The sequence below is a fragment of the Chiloscyllium plagiosum genome, chromosome 45, assembly GCF_004010195.1.
Source record: "Chiloscyllium plagiosum isolate BGI_BamShark_2017 chromosome 45, ASM401019v2, whole genome shotgun sequence".
Taxonomy (NCBI): Eukaryota; Metazoa; Chordata; class Chondrichthyes; order Orectolobiformes; family Hemiscylliidae; genus Chiloscyllium; species Chiloscyllium plagiosum.
The window spans coordinates 1329774-1351241 of NC_057754.1; the positions used below are offsets into that span (position 1 = coordinate 1329774).

Here is a 21468-nt window from a genome sequence, read left to right on the forward strand (position 1 = left end):
AGAGGGAGGAGAGAGGGGGTGGGGGAAAAAGAGAGAGAGAGAGAGAGAGAGAGACTGACAGAGGGCATAAACTATAAGATCTTCAGACCGAAGAGCATTTTTTTTTAATAAACAAAGACAGGTCACTGCCCATTAACAAGCATTTACTGAAAGCTTTCCAAAGTAAAACAACAAACAAAATTTAGAAATGCATCCTTACTCACTCTGTTGCCAGGGTAAGGGTGCACTGGAGGCCATACTGCTGCTGGGTGGTGGTGGTGGCTGCTGTTGCTGCTGCTGCTGGGCCTGCTGTTGTTGCCAGGGTGGGATGGGGCCACTGGGTGGGGGTGGAGGCTGGCTGGCTGGAGGTGGGGGTGGTGGCGGCAACATGCCCATTGGGTGGTGCATCATGTCTGTCAACCAGAGACAAAGCGTTTGGTCAAGTACAGACAAGTAAATTAAAATATTTATTTATACACATACACACACTTTCACAGAAATGCATAAAGTCCAAGCCAATCCAGCTCTCCTAACATCTTCCCCAATGCGGCAATATCTTTTAAACAAACAGAAACAACTCTCACCGCTCTTATGTACACATCCATATGCAAGCTCCTGGAGATGCTCCCAGGGCTGGGCTAAGGGGCACAAACAGTGCCTGAAAATGTGCCCACAATATCTTTGCGCGCTCTCTCTCTCTCTCTCTCTCTCTCGTGAGACTTGTAGCATTATGTCAGACTGCGTTCAGGTTTCCTCCCTGACACCATGAAATCACCCAAGTAACAAAAGCCCCCCACCTCTACAAATACAAGAGTGAGCGACACCAAGCCGCAGCTCTGTGCCCTAAGCACCTTTCAGACACAGACCAGGAGGCACGTCCGCCCCAGCATTTCACTTACTCATGGGGGGATGCACAGGATGGTGACCCTGGCTCATCGGAGGTGGCGGTGGCTGCATCCATGGAGGTGGAGGCCCATTGGGATTGTGGGACAGCGGATGCCCACCCATGCTGGGCATAGGAGGGGGGAAACCCGGGTGCGGCCCACCATGCATCCCGTGGTAGGGTCTGTTGGCGTCTGAGGGACCAGAGTTCATCCACGGAGGCCTATTCTGTAAAGAGAGACAGCAGAGTCAAGACTTTGCAATGCAGCGACACATTAACCCTGTTTATGGAGGGAGGGGAGGGGGGAAAGCACAGAACGACCGAGGAACACGTCCAAGGGAAGCACAAAACGTTTCCTGACATCAATGAGGTAATGGATCAAGTTGCGCACCAAGGAGGTGGTCAGTAAACAGAGGAAGCTCACACTCACTGGAAGTTGCTGCTGACTGCTGGCTGGCCCAGAAGTCCGTGGGACACTCGGCTGTGCGGAGCTCGTATGTGAAGACGATGATGCTGGCACCGGAGCCTCTCCTAGCTCGGCCATCAGCGACAAATACTCCTTGTCCATTCGTGCCTTGTCTTGAGCAGACTGTGGGTCTCCTGGCCTGTTGGGATAAAGTCCCGTTTGCATGGGATCACACCATGCAGCAGGGAGACATGAGGATAAATCACAAGCATCGGCAAATAATCCAACTGTTCAGAACCCTCAATGCATGCAAACCTGGCTGTACAGCAGCCCCTCAGACACATGTTTATGACCATGCTGCGGTTAAATCCAGCCTGCTAAAACAGCAACAATTCTCCACTCAAATCTCTAACCCCGAAACAATCGATCAACAACAGGGCTTCAAAGCATGAACTTACTGACCTGGAGAATTTGCAGTCAGAAGCAATGTGGCCTGCCCCACCACACTTCGTACACAGCGTTGTGTTGGTGATGCTCCTGGGCTCCGTGCTCTGCCAAGGTCTCAGTATCCTACAAAGTGGGGAGGAGAGATAGTCACTTCAAAACCTTGCAGCTTCCCAGAAACTTCCAGCAAACAGACACATCACATGCCACCAATGGACTGGCAGAATGCCTATTCACAAGTGGCCAGGCAGTGAAAAGACCACATCTTCTCTACATCTGGGAGACCGAATGTAAACTTAGTGAATGGCTCACCGAGCATCGCAGCTGCAGGTGCTGACTGGACCTCCCAGTCACCGCCCATTTCAATTCCCCCAACCGGCCCCTTTCTGACATGACCGCCCTTGGCCTCCTCCATTGCCAAAACAAACCACAGTGCCCACTGGAGGAACACCACCATATCTTCCACCTGGGCACCCTACAGCCCGGAGGACTCAACACTGAGTTCTCCAATTTCAACTAACCTCCCTCCTCGTTCCCCAACTCCCTTCCCAGCCCCCTCCCCCTCACTGCCACTGCTCCCAGCCACCAACCAGATCCATTCCTCCCATTGACCAATCTGTCTTCACCACCCTGCCCCACCACCCCCTTTATCCGCAGCTTCTCCCACACCCACCCCACCAGTCCTGAGGGGTTACACCAGAAACATTGACTTTCCCCCCACCTCCTAGTGCTGCCTGGCTTGCTGTGTTCTTCCAGCCTCCTGCCAGTCCAGTTTGGATTCCAGAATCTGCAGGTTTTTTTGTCTCTATTCACAAATGGAACCGCATAGCTCCCTTGGTCTGTAAGGGATTGTGCCCAGTTGTAAACCAAATGTTACTGACAGAGCACCAGAATATCAACAATCGTCTAAACGCACAAATATCCAACATGAAGAAATGAGCAAACCTTAGTGGACCCTGCTTGTGGACTTTTTTCCTTGGAACGTGGATGCCACTAGTAAGGTTAGGAGTTGACCTCCAGGGCAGTTAAGAGTTGACCACATTATTGTGGGTCTGGGATCATGCCCAGGCCAGATCCCCTCCTTTCCTACAGCCCAGGAGCTAGAACACTATGACAAGTCTCCTGAACGACCAGCACTCTGTTAGGAGGTGGGAACTCACCTGTTGTCATCTTCCCGGAGAGTGCCGTTGAGGCGGGCCAACTCTCTCAGCTGCATCTTCCGCAGGTCATTCTGATCCTCCGGGGTTTCAATACCTTGCTTTAGGATACCTCGGATCTACAGAGAATAAGCAGCCCCATTAAAGCCAGATCAGTACATACTCCTCTTTCTTACTGGGTGCCCACCCATCATTACAAAACTAAAACGCCACATTGAAGGGGAACAAGGCTGGATTGGAGCAGGTATGTAATCTGCCAAGACTGCAGTCTCTTACAGTAGAAAGGCTCTCGGAAGCCCCGACATGCTCCAAATTGAAGCGAGCTTACTGCTGTGTAAGCTAGTGGATTCAGAACAAGATCAGGTTGACGAAACGTATACTGTATACAGCATTGCTAAGACTGCTGAACACATTGAGCCTCCGTCATTGGACAGTAAGATGGATACAGTACCATTTGGAAATTTGTGTTCTGAACTAAGTTTCATGTATGATTTGCATTCCTATATTATGATGGGAAGAAAGCAAAGGGTGAAAGAGAAAAAGGGTTGTTGCTTTGTCCATAACACAGGGAGAGACACAAATTTCCTTTATAGAAAGAAGAACCTACCCAGGTTAGGCAGTGTGCAGGTCCTGTTAAAGAGAATACGTCTATGGCAAACATGTTAGCTTAGCGGTCTTTATCAAGAAAGATTGGAAAGCTGGCATCAAACTTTAAAGGCGACAACAATCAGGACACATGAACTCCTTTGTTGGCGTTTAGCACTAAGGATGTCCCTGAGGAGGCCACAATAGCCATGCATCTGGAGGAATGAATTGAGGGAGGCACTGATTATTACCAAGTGCCCCACTGTAGGAACAGAATGAGATGCAAGACAAGGCAGCCTATTGGCACAAACTGGGCTCACGGGACAGAGCTACATTTGCCCGTGGATAGTTTTGACAGAAAAGAGTCAGGTCTATTTCAGCATGAGCCCTCTAACCTGCTCTACTGCCTTCTTCACATTCTCCATCGTGTTTGCTGTGACCAGAGCGTGCAGTGGCTCATCTTCCCCTGGCAGCATCTGTCCATCTTTCCGGCCAACCTTGCCCTCCTTCACTGAGCCTTTCCCTCGGATCATGATTTTGGCATTGCATTCTTTCTCGATATTCTTCAATGTATTGCCTCTGAAAGGGAGAGGGAGACAGCGTGAGGGACAGGACAGGGTCACAACAAACTCAGAGCAAAAGGACAGGTAGCACCTCATTGCAAGGTCCCTAGACAAAGCTCTCCAGGATGGGAAACCATCTCAGTGGAAGATTCAGGATGTCACACCAGTGCAATTCACAGCATGTTGCAAAGTGCTTCACAATCAATGAACATGATGATTCAGTCCATTATATTTCTGCAATCATACAGCACAAGCAGCACTCTCACCGCACAATGCACGGGTAAATCCACATAGCATGGTAAAACCAGAGACAATTTCCCACCACCCAAAGGGTTTACTGCCCTCTCAAACTGGAGAGCAGGACCAGAGCCTGCCGCTATACCTGGGTCCAATTAGCAGGCCGACAAAATTGATCTCTGGGTATTCATCCTGCGGGATCATCACCTTGTCACTCACACGTGTGGCCGGTGGCCTGTAGGAAAGGAAGATAAAGTTAATGGCTTGTGTGCACAGAGGAACAAGTTGTCAGCCAAGCCATAACAGGCCGTGCAAAGCAGAAGGCCAAGGATGAGCAGCACACCACAACAGAGACAACAATTCAATCTCAGCTGCTGCTCAGTTCTCAGGCTCCATTCAGAGAGGGGAAGAGTTCCTGCCACATTACTACACATCCATTCAAGGCTCTTATTTCCAGATACTGTCAGCAGTTAGGCACACCAATCCCTTTCATTCGGTTCCACACTAAAAATTATTGGTGCCCCAAAACCATCAAGTTTCACCTTGAACAGTGTTGCTATTGACCAGTCTTCTATCACTCGTTAACCTGTACATTCTCACACTCAGCGCCTGATCAGGTTACTCAGTTTAACTGTTTTGGCTGCTTCTTCACTCATAACTCTTGGGGCTGAATCAGCCTCACATTCAAATCAATCATGACCTTACCAAACTGTCAAACTCAAGGGGGCCTGGCTGTATGAAACACACGGTAGTCACCTTATTTCCCCCACCCAGTCACATCATATCCACCGAGTAATTAGTGCCTTACACTCTCCTCTCCATACTCATGGCTCAGCTGCCTGCTCGAACCACGAAACTCTTCACTACCCTCCACCAGCTCAGGGCTCCAACAATCTTCTATCTTTAAACAAGCTTCCTTTAAAGGTTGGCTGCCAGCCACTGGTTGTACTTCCCAATCTCCCACACACAAGTCTGACTTACTTGTAATCTGCTGGCGGCTTGAAGTCAGGGTTGAGGGCAATCATCTCCTGAATGAGGTTGTGCCTCTCCTCTTCCAGCTTCTTCCGAGTTCTGAACTCTCGGGTGTTGAGCCTCTTGCCCTCGCTGTTGTAGATTGGCTCAGGTGAGGGGGACCTGTGCAGGGATTACAAGCCGTCACAACCACCTTACTCGTGAGCTGTGCATCTTAGTAACTCTACTGCAGCAAAATGTTTTTAAAAAGCACCTCTCCTACACTTCCCTAAACTTCTCAAACTTATTTACCACAGTTCTTAAGCACTTGATATGAGACATTGAAATGAGCAAGTTGTTGTTAGCCTGAGCTGAGAATTGTGCTCCTAAATTGTTGAACTGGTTAACACCACTGGCTGTAGACGACAATTACCACTCAAAGTGCTCACGCCCACATCGACATTGTATGGCTGGAGAGGCAGTAAACTACATTAAACTCGAGCTGGTTTTGATTTGTGCTAAAGGCTGTGAACAGGGAGTTAATGAGACAGATTTAAGAAATAATTGAAAAAAAAAATCAGGTAACATTTGTCATTCTAAAACCAACTTGAGGTCAGCTGACCACCACCGGGATACCCCTCTTGTTAACTGAGCGGGCTCAAAAATCCCCAGTGGGAGCCCTCTCCGTATCGTTCAGACCCACACAGAACGTGCTGGAACTGGGGCTAACATGAATCGAGTTGTGTGAGAATGCGTACCCAGCAGAGCTAACCATACGTCAGTGATGCTTTTATTGCAGTGAGTTTCCCTTTCCTTTTGACAAAAATAAAGATTGTTGCTTTATGGAAGCTGAGTTGTTTACTAATAAGCAAAAAGCAAATTGAACCTCACCATGACTCCTCAGGCTCTGCAGTTTGTACCTTCACAGCCCAGATACTAAAACTGTTCAGCAACCTGTCATTGACTCCCTCTATCCCTTGGGTATCCCTGAATTCAAGGCTGATCATTCTAGATGGTTCAGAGTGGAAAACAACCCTCCCCTGAGATAGAGAGAGAAAAGCAAATTACTCTAACTTCACTGAGAGAAACATGAAGAACTCTAATGAGCTGCCAGGGAGTCAAATGTAGCAACTCCATGCCAGCAGACAGGTAGCGCAGAGGGTCAGTGCTGCCAAAGTCTTGTGGGTTCACAGAGGAAGACTGACAGCAGTACATGCTTATCTTATCAAGCTTCGAGATCAGGAGTGCAAACCTAAGGCCTTGGAGGCTGACCCAACTCTATGGATAAGCAGGGATCTGGTCTCTGTTGGAAGTGCCATTCGGAATATACGGGCGCCTGCTGCTGGTGAGGGGCCCGGAGCTGCCCTATCCCAAGCCAACCTTCCCCCGCCCCCCCCCACCCCATTTTTTGCTCCACTGGGTGATTTTTGATCTCTGAACACGGACCCAGTCAACAAGAGGTGTGCCAGTGTATATTTTCCTCTCCCTCCCACCCTGTAAGGAACTGAGATCTGTTTGACAACTCAGCAATATAGGGTGGGTGCTGTCTTATTCTGTGACGACCTCATAAGGAGGCAAGACAAAAGGTTAGAGGCTTTGATTACATCTCAAGCTAGCAGATTAGAAATCCACTGGCAACAACATTAAATCTGCACAAAACTCATTTAAAAAATCATATACTAAAACAGAAGAAAAATTAAAAAATATTGCTACTGGCTGACACATGCTTCAGACTGAGAAGTTAAAAAGGAGTTATTCGAGACACTTAACGGCCTTTTCCAGTTTCTTCAGGTATCGATTGATGGGACGCAACCTGTTCTCCCGGACTTACTCAACTAGTTTTGCTAGTCCTCTGAGCAGTTTCTGTGCTAAAGAGACATGTTAAGCCTTGCTAGCAGTCCCAGACTGCTTCGCTTCCCTCTCTCTTTCCTCTTGGATATACAATTAAGTGAAAAAAAAAGTATAAATGGTCAGGAAAAGTACAGCTTCTTTCCAAACCATGCAATACAGGCTTGGATCCCACGTAGCGCACCTGTAAACCCTGCTATTAGTTTAGACTAAATACAAATTTCAAAAGACTTTTTACAAGAGTTGTCAACAAAAGGGGAATTTTGATTAAAAAGGACATGGGTTGGGGGACTGGTTTAGATGTCAATAAAAGTAGGGTTACACATTTCAACCTTGTAAACACAGGCCTCAGCATTTCTAGGGTTGCAATAAATGGTTTCTGCTTTACCAGCAAAATTTGGCACATTACACATCTGATTAAATTAATTTAGTCTAGCTTTCCTTCAAATCTAGTTGCACCAAGTTAACCCAAAGACAAACAAAGCAGAATCCAATCAGACCGAGAGTGAAACCTTTGGCGTGCACGTACAGGAATTGCAAACAGACGTGCATACACCGGTGCAACCCTAAGAACTCGAGGCCTCTTTCTGGATACCTTGCTAGTTAATGAATCATCACCTTTTAGAATCAATAGCTGCTGGTCAAGTACCATCCGTCTCAAGCTAAAACTCGTGCAGCTTCAGCTAACCAAAACCAAATATGATTTTTTTTTTAAAAATTAAGACACTGAGCTACTAAAATGGTCATCAATACAATTACAAAATGGAAAATATTATCAGTCTGCCCTGTGCTAGGAACAGCCAACGGAAAACTACTGGTCCTGCAGCCAGCCATTTCAGACCTACTCCCTATAGAACCCTCCACTTTTAATTCACATAACCTCAGGGCTGTCTACATTCAGGTCTTTGTGGAGAGTTGATTTGTGAGAATGCAGCAGATTATCCTACATAAAACAAAGCCGCATATACAGAGGAACCTTGACTATCCAAACAGCATGGACGGGAACTTCAGATAATCGAAGTTCCTCTGTACACGAGAAAACATACAGAGGAACCTCGATTATCCAAATATCTCAAGTTCCCGATAATCATTGTCTACAATGATTAAAAATGAACCCGGCTTACTGAAATGCGGAGACATCGATTGGAGCCCAGGTACTGTCTCCAAACGACTGATCGACCGCCTTCTCTCCCCCCACACTTTCTCTGGAGTTCTACACTGGGGTGCACCCTAAACCCTGCTTCCCCAGATAACCTCTCCAACGTCGTCCTGTACAGGGCAAAGGTGGAACCTGTCAAAAAGCTGCAGTAAAAAGTTGTGTCTGTGCTATTTTGAGATTCACCCCCCAAAAGGCAACAGTAGTCTTACTGTTGGTGTCTAGTCCGGCTACCCTTGGGTGGGTGGGGTTCATGGGGATGGAGGGGCGTGGGCTTGCACGCGCTATGCTGCTGCCGAGTCTCCTTAATGGGGAGTGGACTTAGCAAGTGCTCGGTGTGCGTCAATCCCATTGAACTTATGGGTGGAGGAGCTTCACCAATGCTGCAGGTCCCTTACATACAAGTGTGTGTCTGTCTGCTCAGAAACAAACCCTGAGGCAGAGAGGGTGCAAGGCAGGTAGTGCGAGGAGAAAGGAAACTTCCGAAAACTCCGAGCCCCAGAGTGGCATTGAATCAATTAACTGAATAAGCAATTATCTGAACAAAATAGTGCCCACCCATCTCATTTGAATGATTGATGTTCCTCTGTAATTAACTGTGAAGTGGCTAACCCACTCAACGGGATTGCCGAGTCTCATCACCAAGCCTTATTTTCTCCCTACGCTTTGGAAGGGACTAGATCGCTGGGGTATCGAACTCCCAGTCACCAGTACCTCTCTGACCAACTGACGATTACCATTCAATGTCTGACCCCAAACTGTTGTGTACTGGGAGGTTTTACAAAAGACACTGTATCCCAGCACAACCCTCCCACACTGACAAACACCCGGGCTTTTGTCAATGCAAGGAATAGGAGGCACTGACATCAACAAAGCCACATCAATGTTTAATGGAGGCGAGAGAGGGGAGGTTTCGACTATGGATCAACTGAAGATCCACAGTATGCCTAGTATCAATGTATAACCTGGAAACAAAGGGCATGGGACAGGAGAGGGCAGCTCACAAGCAATAATCAGATTCTATACCAGGACAAGGGAAGTTTCAAGAGCAAATGCTCCAGAGGATAAGCCACCAGAAAAGAGCTCATGCCTACAGAAACTGGACCCCAGGGCAGACCAGGCTCAAACTACAGATGCCCAAGAACCCAGCTAAACTGGCATTTTCAACTGAGAGGCTGGGCAGAGACGCAGGACTTTCCTGGCCCAGTCAATCTGGTGTGTGCCCGGATTGTAGCCATGGATGACACAGTGCCACCACCAACCACCCCAAAAATCTCAGTCTGCCCATGAGAAGTGAAAGCCCGGGTTGCTCCATGGCAGGGAGGTCACTTACGAAAGGGAATCTGTATTTGACAAGTACCCAACAGAAATATGTATACAGCTCCAGTGAGGAGTGTCTTTGTTGACTGGCACGCGCACACAGCCCTTAAGCTGGCCCCTCTTCTGCCACACTAACAGCTAAAAGCAGGAGGGCTGACAGGACCAATGGATTTCCTAAACAATTGGGAGTATTATTGGCTGTTGGCGAACACTCGAGAAAGGCAGGTCAGAACAAGAAAGCCAACATGTTTTTCTCATCAGTGCAAACAAATAAAAAAATTAAAATTTCTGTTACTCATTTAAGAACTTATTTTACAGTTTAACAACTACTCCAGGACAGCTGTGGTCACTTCCTAACAGCACCAAGCGAAAGGGGCAGCAAACCAAAAGAGGAAAACAATAAATAAAATTTTCACCAATTCAAAAGTTGAACCAAAACCAGCACCGGAAACTGCCCAAACTACAATGGGATTGAAATTGTTGATGTATTCATTATTAATTGAAAATAAAACCGTTAAGTAAGCAAATGGAGAACAAAATAAATTCTGAATTACATTTGCTGTTTTAAAAAGGCTCTGAGGCAAGTCACTATTCACCAAGCGCTGATAGAGATCAAGGTGCGTTGCACCCACTGAACACATTTAGAATGAGATATTGGGAGAAAACAGTAATGTTAACGAGGTTGGCCTGAGATCTGGTTAAGCTGATAGCAGTGAGCGAGAAGGGACAAAGAGGTTATAGTCAGAATCGGAGGGTGGCCTCAAGATGGACGCACACAACACTAGAGGAGAAAGAGCCAAGTCATAGAGATTCAACTGCAGGAACTCTCCCCCTACATTGCCGATGGTACTGCCTTTTGTTTTGTGGGGAGAAAAAGAGGAGGGTCCTGCTAGATGGGAAAGGTTGACTGGGCCTTTTTGCTTTGACTCCAGACACCTTGCTACTTTCAGGAAACAGTGGGGTTCTCATTCTGGGGAAGAAAACCCAGTACAGCTGTTTCCCACCAGGTGATATGTTGGATTAACAAAGCTCACTACCTGGAACAAATCAAAGTGTCACAGCAGTTGCAGGGTAGGTGGTGGGGGAGGAGGAGGCACTTAGGTTCCATAAAATCGCAAACTTAATGAAGACAAATTAGGTAACTTCCCTGCCTTCATTGGAAACAATGCTTCGAAGAGAGGTCAAGCCAAATCTGTTCCTGCTTTGGGTGAGAGGGTGGGGAATATCAACTGGGGTGACACAGTGGCTCAGTGGTTAGCACTGCTACCTCACAGCACCAGGGACCCAGGTTGGATTCCCATCTCGGGTGACTGTGTGGAGCTTGCACATTCTCCCCGTGTCTGTGTGGGGTTTCCTTCGGGTGCTCAGGTTTGCTCCCACAGTCCAAAAATGTGCAGGTTAGGGTGGATTGGCTGTGGGAAATTGTCCCATCGCGTCCAGGGATGTGCAGGTTAGGATGGATTGGCCGTGGGAAATTGCCCATAATGTGAGGTGTATTAGTTAGGGGTAAATACAGAGCAGGGGAATGGGTCTGGGTGAGATGCTCTTTGGAGAGTCGGTGTGGGCTTGTTAGGCCAAATGGCCTGTTACCACACTGTAGGAAATCTAATCTAAATTACCTAACAAGGAGTTTGGAGCGGATGCAAAAGGGAAATGGGAGAAAACTCAGACTGAAATTGTCGTACAAGGCAAGAATGAGGAAGGTAGAAAGGTAAAGAAAGACACCAAGGGAGGGAGGAAGGGAGACAGCCAACACATTACATGGCAAAGTGGCCAGCATTAGCTGCTGTGCGGCTGTCAGATTTCGACTCTCCGGTTACTGTCTTGCCCTGAACTACCCCATTCCTTGAAAGAAATCAACAGAAAACTGAGACCACAGCTGTCCCTCACCCCCAGTTCATTTTATGTTTTAAGTTTTAAAAGAAAATGATTAAACCTTTAACCTCAAGAGAACAAAATAAATGTAAATGGTGACCATTTCCATTCCTGTACTGAAAATAGCATTAAGGTAAAAGGATACCATAAACATGAGATTATCCAATTCCAATAACAAACCACATCACACATTTCTTATGCGATGACACCAAGTATTGAAAAGGAAAATTGTTACTGTCAGCTGGTTTAAAACTTTCCCAACCTGTCCTCAGGGTTTGGGGGGATACCAAGGTCTCCAGTACGCAGTTTGCGGGTCAGGTCTTCAATCTGAAGTTGCACTGGAAGAAACCAGGTTAGGAAAAAAAGGACGGAAAAGAAAAGTTACATAAATTCTCAAATCGTTATCAAAACACAGCACGGAGCTTTGGAGGCACAGTGCAATGAACGTTTCAAAAACAGCATCAACATTTCGTCAAAAATAAAACAAGATATCGGTAATGAAATTTAAGACACCAACTTGCAACACAATCCTAACACAGGGTAATTTTTAAAACACGTGCTCTGTAACAGTATCAAAAAGAACAGGATTACAGCTAGGAAAGGTCCATATTAGGGTTGCCACAATACAAAAACAATTTTGTTAGAAGTACAAAGTTTAATTTGAGTCCGTAGTTTGCTGCTCCTTCAGGGCTGGAAGGATTAATTTCCGTTATGTTCGGATTGATTAAAGTAGGTCTTCCGGCCTACCTGTCACTCTGTCAGGAGTAAAAAAGGCAATCCTAAACAGTAAACTTGTAAAGAACAATTAATTTTTCAGGTGCATTTTCCCAAAGTAACAGCTCAGCAGTAAGTATCCGAAAATATCCACTGCAGACATGTCCATTTCGGGTACACAGGAAGCTTGACAATGCAGTAAAGTGCAATCCAATTTCCATGTATCTAACAGAGCTGGGGAGAAGCTACAGCAAGACGAATCGAATGCATTGGTGGCCCATCGGATCAGGATTCGGGCAAGTGGGGAGAAATGTGATACTTCCAGCCCTGTTGCTGCCGCCAGTCACACCTGTTCATTCAACCTCTCGGATCATCTAGAGTTCAATTTGAAAGCTAGGTAGAACCTGCTAATTTTAACTTAATGCTCAAGAACAAGGCAGTGTTGGAACCTGGTAGTCATGCACAGCGCTTTCAGTAAAAGACAAACCTTAGTAAAGCTAAAGAGGGGCAAAAACATTTTATCTTGGCAAGGAAATGAATCAATTAATTAAAAGCTCTTCAAACATTCAAAAACACATTATAAACTGAGTAACCTGAAAAATGGCAATGTCGGAAACCAGGCGAGACACTGAATAATGATTACTGATCCGTGTTAAGATGACATAAGTCTGATTTCAATCTGTCACCACCTTACTAAGGGGTCAGACAGAAATGTGAAGAGGGCTGACTTAACCTTCAACACTGTTCACTTTTGCCAGTTGAAAAGGAGGGACTGAAACAGGGCATATCTTTTCACTTCATCAGACAACAGCAACTGGTCAACAGGAATAAAAGCTGCACTACCTGACACCTCAAACCCAAGTGAACACCATATACATTTCAGCAGTAAAAGATGACAAAGTATTTCAATCAAACGGACGGCAGTGTATCAGCTCGACATCATATTCTGCAGAAGCCTCTCTTCTGGCACAGTTTATAGACAAATTGCAGGCTTAGCAATGAGCAGCAATCATCTCAGTTGAACATTTTTGTCAACTAGCCTATTCCATTAAGAATTCTGTGCGCAACTCTCCATGATTGCATGACCAACTGTCTTCAGAAGCTAGCGTGTCAGGGACAACTTTCACCTTTTCAGCTCTCCAGACTGGAGGGTTTGGTGAGATAGAGGAATGAAAAGCTCCAACATTGTAAATTTCAATCAATCAATCTGGCTGTTCAGAAGCAGGTCTTAACAAGAGGAAGAGAACAGGGCAGGGTGGGGGGGCAGATTCTGAAACTGTATCACTGGCCCATCAATACCATGTGAGTGCTCTCACCACGACACAGAAAAATCAGAAGTGTCACACAAAATAGAAGCTGTGAACGTCAAGATAGGAGCGGGGTCTGGGCAATTCCTCACCTGCTGGTGAGGAGGGACAAGTTGGGTAAACTGCTACCTGTTAAAACAACCCATCTTAAAAAAATTCACAGAAAATTAATGAAACTGTTTGGTGATACCAATGATATGTCAAGTGTTTGAATGAGAGATGCGTTTTTGGCTGTAAAATTGATTGCATCAGAGGACCAGAGTTCAAAGTGTAGGTTAAAATGACCTGCTCCTGTACAGTGCCTGCCTTATGTACACCAGTTCAGGATTTGACTCTGTCCCTCCTTTGACGTGAAAGGCAGAGGGCTGAGTGGTCAATCTGGATATGGGTTGCTCGAGAATCTGTCCATGCTGTCACTGGTCACACATTTTCAGACAGAAAAGCTCGGCTCTCATGGGCAGTGTCGTCACTAGGTTCCTCTCATCTGGCAGACTGCGAGCACCAGGGGACAACCTGACCTAACTGATGCACCTTCAGCAAAAATATCATCCACCAGCACTCCCAAATTCCAGACAGCCACAAATAGAGAACTGTGCTTCCATATGTCGTCAGCCCCCTCGCTTGAGATCCAACTGAATGTTATGCAGTCATTTCGTGACAACCCCACCCTCCCAAACCTGGTTGGCGCCCTAGTGACAACACCACCATCAATTTGAGAGCTTGGCCGCATAAAATCTGGATACATTTGCAAAAGTTGGTTAAAAACATCCTGTTTCACGTCTGTAAAAGCAGAAGCTATGAGCGCCAAAGTAAGGAGGCAGCGGATAGAATGTCACCGAGTTGTAACTGATTATTGTGGCATCCCCAATATATCTAAATAACCTTAAAAGACATTACAGCAGTTTATACATCGCATTTATAAAGAAACTTTTGCATCTGAACATTTGCAGCACACTCTTCTTTTTAAAATGATTACACTTTTGAATTAAGACTTGGATTACCTTTAGAAACAATGAACAGGCAGCATAAGTGGGTTAAATCCTTACCGATATAAGCACGCTCCTGATCACGGGTCAGTCCAGGTGGAATCACAGTCGGCATCCCAGGAATGACTGTTTTCTGATCCGAAGTCTCATTGCTCCAGCGACTTCTTTTCCTCCTCTTCTGTCCAAAGTCATCTTTAAAATAATTTTTAAAAGAAAAAAAAAACACCAGGAACGTGAGTATCGGCTGCGCGCAAAACCGGCGAGGGGATCCTCCTCACGCCTACAATTCTCGCGGGCAGATCCCAGGTGCGATGCATTTCCTGGAAGCCCACCCCCGTAACCCCTGTGACATGTTTACATAGCAAGCCGCCTGTTGTAATTCGGGTATTCACTATACCGAAAGGACTCTGGGAGACTGCCAGCAGCGCCGCCCCAGTGGCGGGAGGCCAGGACTGCAGCGTGACCTGTTTACATAGGAAAGCTCCCATGGCAGCGACAGAAAAGCCCGCAATTAATAAATCCAAAGGACACATGGACAGAAAGAAAGGGAATCGACATGTGTGAGGGGGGGGGGAATAAGCGTGTTTAAATAAAGTGGAGCGGGGGAAAAAGACAGGGATGGGCGAACACTTATGTCAAAAGGGTGAAATTCAAACAAATTTAAGCCAGAATAGGTTTAGTTACTGGAATAGGTTTAAATACAACGAAATGGACAACTAAACAAACAGAAGAAAAAAGGAAACAAACACAAACAAAACGAAGAAAGAGACGAATAAAGACAAAACAAAACGATGAGTTTCTCTTATTTTCTCAGCTCGGTCACAGGGACATCCCTGTACTTCACTCACCGTCGAGCGCCGGGCTCTCGATACCGCGTTTGTTGCCCACGGCCTGCAGCATTTTACCGCCCGCGGGGGAGGTGTGGGCCCCGCTCGCCATTTCCCTCTCACTTCACCCACACCGTCCCCGGGGGAGAGGGGGAAGGGGCTGAGGGTAACCCCGACCCCTCACCGAGCCGCCCGAAACCCCCGCCGCCGGCCAGGGGAGGCCCAAAGCTGAGGTAAAGGAGCGGCGGCTCAGAGCGGGGAAGCCCGCAAGGCCGCGGAGGGAACGCCGGAGACTGAGCGGCGTCGGCGCCACAACATGGCGGCCGCGGCCTCAGGGAGACGGTTTGACGAACGGTGGAGTGGGGCGGGTACGTCCGGCGCACCGCCACCGCGCGGACGACCCTATTGGACGGGGTGGGTGGGGGGGGCGCACTTCGTCACGTAGGATCCACAGGTCCCATTGGTCGGATCGCCCGTCCGTCAGGCGGAAACTCGCCTCCCAGTGGCCGAGGCCACCGTCTAACGTAGCGATTGGTGGGGATGTCCATCCATCAGCGGAGGAACCGTCTCCCATTGGGTAAGGCTCCCGTCCCTCAGATACAAACAGAGGATAGGCCCGTTTCCACGTACGTCGGACCGTCACCCCTTCCGCTCCCTACTGATTGGTCGGAACCAGCCTTTGAACGGACCTCTAACTCTCATTGGTCGGGGCACCCGACTGAAAGATTGGAACCAAGGGCGACTATTGGGGGTGGCGGCTGTCCGTCAAAAAACCGGAAACACGTAGCCCTTGATTGACAGGCGCCGGAGGGAAAGCCGTAGCAAGACAATCACCCCCGCCCCTACAAGCCACCCCATCCCCCAACAGCCGCCTCACCTCGCTCCCGCGGCGCCTGACCGAACGAAGACATCATAAAGAAGCGGCCCGGCTCTTCCATCGGAAGGTCAGTAGGCGATTGTGGGTGACTTTTTTTTGTTTGCCTTTGCCTCGTCTACTTGGTCTGGGTGTTGGAGCCGGGTGCTGTGCTCTAACGGACTCGCTAACGTCCGGGCCTCGGGGAGGGTTCCTTTCACTCGACCTCGAGCATCTTCGCGCGGCGGAATAGGCCGGACTGTACTCCGCATGCGCCGCGCTCTCCCGAGGACCCGCCCCCGCCCCCTCACGGATCGCCCTTTCCGATTAGTCGTCAGCGCCGTCAGTCAGCCGTGGACCGACACCCGATTGGCCGCAGCGCCCGTCCGTCACGGGCTCCCTCTTCCGCCTGCCCCGCCCTCCGAACGATCCCTTTGTTCGTGTCCCCACCCCTCCCTCTGATTGGCCGCCGTCGGTGGCCGGGGCCATCGGTCTTTCCCTAGCCTTCCGATTGGTCCACCCGCACGTCTATCTCCCTGTGTCCCACTCCGATTGGGTGGCGATGCCCAACCGGTCTCTGCATGGGGGGGGTCACCTGACCTGACCCGGAAATGTCAACTCTGCTTGCTCTCTGCCCACATGCTGCCAGAGTTGAGAGTGTGGTGCTGGAAAAGCACAGCACAGCAGGTCAGGCAGCATCCTAGGAGCAGGGAGAGTCAACGTTTTGGCCATCAGTTAAAAATCACCCAACACCAGGTTATAGCCCAACAGCTTTATTTGGGAAGCACTAGCTTTCGGAGCGCTGCTCTTTCACCAGGAGGTTGTGCAAAATCTTTCCTGATTTAGATTAGGTTAGATTCCCTACGGTGTGGAAACAGGCCCTTTGACCCAACTAATCCAAACCGACCCTCCGAAGAGTAACCCACCCAGACCCATTTCCCTCTGACTAATGCACCTAACATCACTGGCAATTTAGCACGGCCAGTCCACCTGACCTGCGCATCTTTTGGACTGTGCGGGGAAACCCACGCAGACACTGGGAGAATGTGCAGACTCCACACAGACAGTCACCTGAGGTTGGGATCCTGGTGCTGAGAGGCAGCAGTGCTAACCACTGAGCCTCTGATGAAGGGCTTATGACCGAAACATTAATTCTACTGCTCCTCAGATGCTGCCTGACCTACTGTGTGCTTTTCCAGTGTCGTGCTCTTCGACTCTGATCTCCAGCATCTGCAGTCTTCACTTTCACCCACACATGCTGCCAGACCTCCTTAGCTTTTCCCGTGAATTTCTGAATTCCTGCATTTTTTTAAGGTTTATTCTAAACTGAATTAGAATCAGCTTTATTGTCACATGAACTCGGACGAGTACGGTGAAAAGTTAGAGCACCAGGAGCAGATTAGAGCCGGACAGCACGGGTGAGTCAGAAATCTCACAAGAACAGGCTGCAATCAAACACAACACCAAGTTACAAACTGGTGATTTCTGACTTTGCCCACCTCGCTCCATCATACAGCATGGAAACAGACCCTTCGGTCTGTGCCAACCAGATATCCTAACCTAATCTAGTCCCATTTGGCCCATATCCCTCCAAACCCTACCTATTCGTATACCCATCCAGATGCCTTTTAATTTTTGTCATTGCACCAGCCTCCACTACCACCTCTGGCAGCTCATTCCATACAAGCACCACCCTCTGCGTGAAAATGTTTCCCCTGAGGTACCTTTTAAATCTTTCCCCTCTCACCTTAAACCTCTGGATTTGGTCTCCCCTACTCTGGGGAAAAGACCTTGTCTATTCACACTATCCTTGCCCCTCATGATTTTGTAAATCTCTATAAGGTCACTCCCCTCTTCTAATACTCCAGGGAAAACAGCCCCAGCCTATTCAGCCTCTCCCTGTAATTCAAACCTTCCAACCCTGGCAACATCCTTTTCTAAACCCTTTTAAGTTTCACAACATCCTTCCTATAGCAGGGAAACCAGAGTTGCACACAGTATTCCAAATGGGAATTCTTGAGTACAAATTGGAGTGGCATGGTGACTCAGTGGTTAGCATTGCTGCCTCACAGCACCAGGAACCCGGGTTCAATTCCAGCCACTGGCGTCTATTTGGATTTTGCACATTCTCCCCTTGTCTGCATGGGTTTATTCTGGGTACTCCAGTTTCCTCCCACATTCCAAAGATCCACAGGTTAGGTGAGTTGGCCGAGCTAAATTGACTTGTAGTGTTCAGGAATGTGAAGGTTAGGTGCTTTAGTCAGGGGTAAATATGGGATAATAGGGTAAGTGAATGGGTCTGGGAGGGTTTGTCTTCGGAGGGTCAGAGGGGACTTGTTGAGCCGAAGGGCCTGTTTCCATACTGTAGGCCTTCTATTATATGCAATTAAAATCATAGGATCCCTACTGTGTTGAGACTGTCATCCATCTCCTTCTGGAATGTGCCTTTGCAAAGGAAGTCTGGAGAGAGATGCAGTGGTTTTTGTTGAAGTGCTTCCCGAGCAGCTCCGTGGCTTGGGATTCCGTACTGTACAGTCTGTTCTCTGGGGTGCGCACCGAGACAGACATCAACTGCTCCTGGAGGATCATCACCTCGGTGCAAGATGCTCTTTGGTCTGCCCGAACCTTGTTAGTCTTCCAGAATAAAGAGTTGACCTTGACCGAGTGTTGCAGACAGCACATTCCAAGGTCCAGGACTATGTGCGAAAGGACCGTTTTAAAAAAAATTGAATTGGAATCAGCTTTATTGTCACATGAACGCATGAGTATGGGACAGTTACTGCCAAGGTAGAGTGAGAAAAGACCACTGTCTGAGGTCTTCCTGCTGATGGTAAAATGGGATCCATTCAGTTATTGGACCTTCCCAGTGTCTCCAGTATATGTAAATATTAGAACTGTATCTGGAAGAGGGGCCTTTGGTTTTTTTGGATAAAGTTGCAGTCCACAATGTTTTGTTCATTTACTTGATAAGCAACTGTACAGAACCAAGTGGTGTTGTGACAACGTATATGTACAAAGAGATTTTTTTTATGAATGAAAAATATTTTTGCAATAAACAATTTTCTCTACAGTGTAGAAGCAGGCTGTTCTGGCTATTGAGTCCACACCTACTGAAGGGCATTCCCCCCCCCCCCGCCAGGCGCACTCCCCCTGCACCCTGCTATGTAACCATGCATTTTCCGTGTCTAATCCACCTAGCCTGCACACTGTGGGCAACTTAGATTGTTGCAAGGTTTGTAGCTCAGATTGGGTTTAAGGCGTAGGTTTGCTCGCTGAGTTGTAGGTTTGATATCCAGACGTTTCATTACCTGGCAAGGTAACATCATCAGTGGCGACCTCCAAGTGAAGCCACTGATGATGTTACCCAGCCAGGTAATGAAACGTCTGGATATCAAACCTACAGCTCTGCGAGCAAACCTACACCCTATTTAGATGATTAGATTCCCTACAGTATGGAAACAGGCCCTTCGGCCCAACAGGTCCACACCAACTCTCCGGAGAGTAACCCACCCAGACCCATTCTCCTGTGACTAATACACCTAGCACTATGGGCAATTTAGCACGGACAATCCACCCTAACCTACACATCTGTGGACTGTGGGCAGAAACCAGAGCACCCAGAGGAACCCCACGCAGACACAGACTGTGGAAATTTGACACGGTCGCCCAAGGCTGGAATCGAAACTAGGTAGAGTTGGGCTGCAATGCTCACCACTGATGGCAGTCAATTCTTCGGGAGAGAAAGAATTTAGAAAAATGAAGAGATAAAAGAAATGAAAAGTGACCTTTTATAAGTTGGTTTTACCTTTTTTTTAAAGTTCTCCCTTTTAACTCAATGAAGGAGAACATTCTGGAAGGAGACAGAGAGGTCAAATTGGATACCTCTGCTCAGAGGCAGGTTGGTGTGATCACGAGAGGGTGGAACAGAAATGTCCTGGCACAGTTCTCGCACCTTTAAGATTGGAAATGACCTGCAGATTTTTTGAGACTGAAATGGGGATTGAAAGAAGTGCTGAGTGAAGGAGTGAGGATGTGTAACAGCGAGCAGGATGCCGGTGAGGTTCTCTCCCTTTCAGAGGGAAGGGAACAGAACTGATGAGGTTTCTGGGATGTGAAGGCACAAGGAGTTGCTGAGGTGGGCCTTGCTTGTCTAAGGCAGCTCCGAATGACTCTGGCTGAATGGAATGACCGTTTCAAGGACGTAGCCAAGTTTCAGCTGCATGTGGCAGGGAGACGGGGACTACACGGGGAGCACCGGAACGGGGCCCATTTGTAACTACGCGGGGAGCACCGGAACGGGGCCCATTTGTAACTACGTGGGGAGCACCAGAACGGGGCCCATTTGTAACTACGTGGGGAGCACCAGAACGGGGCCCATTTGTAACTACGCGGGGAGCACCGGAACGGGGCCCATTTGTAACTACGTGGGGAGCACCGGAACGGGGCCCATTTGTAACTACGTGGGGAGCACCAGAACGGGGCCCATTTGTAACTACATGGGGAGCACCAGAACGGGGCCCATTTGTAACTACATGGGGAGCATCAGAACGGGGCCCATTTGTAACTACGCGGGGAGCACCAGAACGGGGCCCATTTGTAACTACGCGGGGAGCACCAGAACGGGGCCCATTTGTAACTACATGGGGAGCATCAGAACGGGGCCCATTTGTAACTACGCGGGGAGCACCAGAACGGGGCCCATTTGTAACTACGCGGGGAGCACCGGAACGGGGCCCATTTGTAACTACGCGGGGAGCATCAGAACGGGGCCCATTTGTAACTGCGCGGGGAGCATCAGAACGGGGCCCATTTGTAACTGCGCGGGGAGCACCGGAACGGGGCCCATTTGTAACTACGCGGGGAGCATCAGAACGGGGCCCATTTGTAACTACACGGGGAGCACCAGAATGGGGCCCATTTGTAACTACGCGGGGAGCACCGGAACGGGGCCCATTTGTAACTACGCGGGGAGCATCAGAACGGGGCCCATTTGTAACTACGCGGGGAGCACCGGAACGGGGCCCATTTGTAACTACGCGGGGAGCACCGGAACGGGGCCCATTTGTAACTGCGCGGGGAGCAGCAGAACGGGGCCCATTTGTAACTACGCGGGGAGCACCAGAACGGGGCCCATTTGTAACTGCGCGGGGAGCAGCAGAACGGGGCCCATTTGTAACTACGCGGGGAGCACCGGAACGGGGCCCATTTGTAACTGCGCGGGGAGCAGCAGAACGGGGCCCATTTGTAACTACGCGGGGAGCACCAGAACGGGGCCCATTTGTAACTGTGCGGGGAGCAGCAGAACGGGGCCCATTTGTAACTACGTGGGGAGCACCGGAACGGAGCCCATTTGTAACTACGCGGGGAGCACCGGAAC

General features: G+C 48.5%; 1 protein-coding gene across 4 annotated transcripts in view; it reads right to left on the reverse strand.

The window, feature by feature from the left end:
- Nucleotides 1-16352, reverse strand: part of LOC122543801 (splicing factor 1-like) — a 19174-nt gene extending 2822 nt beyond the window's left edge. The window contains exons 1-11 of one of the 4 annotated variants that reach the window (XM_043682586.1): nt 16116-16352; nt 14472-14603; nt 11667-11742; nt 5236-5388; nt 4400-4489; nt 3850-4033; nt 2873-2988; nt 1731-1838; nt 1293-1467; nt 879-1089; nt 204-392 (exon numbers count right to left, since the gene is read on the reverse strand). In XM_043682586.1, the coding sequence (XP_043538521.1) occupies nt 204-392; nt 879-1089; nt 1293-1467; nt 1731-1838; nt 2873-2988; nt 3850-4033; nt 4400-4489; nt 5236-5388; nt 11667-11742; nt 14472-14603; nt 16116-16176 (1495 nt within the window). In that variant the 5' untranslated portion in view covers nt 16177-16352. Of the gene's footprint in view, nt 1-199; nt 393-878; nt 1090-1292; nt 1468-1730; nt 1839-2872; nt 2989-3849; nt 4034-4399; nt 4490-5235; nt 5389-11666; nt 11743-14471; nt 14604-15259; nt 15588-16115 lie in introns of those variants that run through there. The other 3 variants (XM_043682585.1, XM_043682587.1, XM_043682588.1) reach the window with 3 other exon arrangements.
- Nucleotides 16353-21468: the final 5116 nt, after the last annotated feature.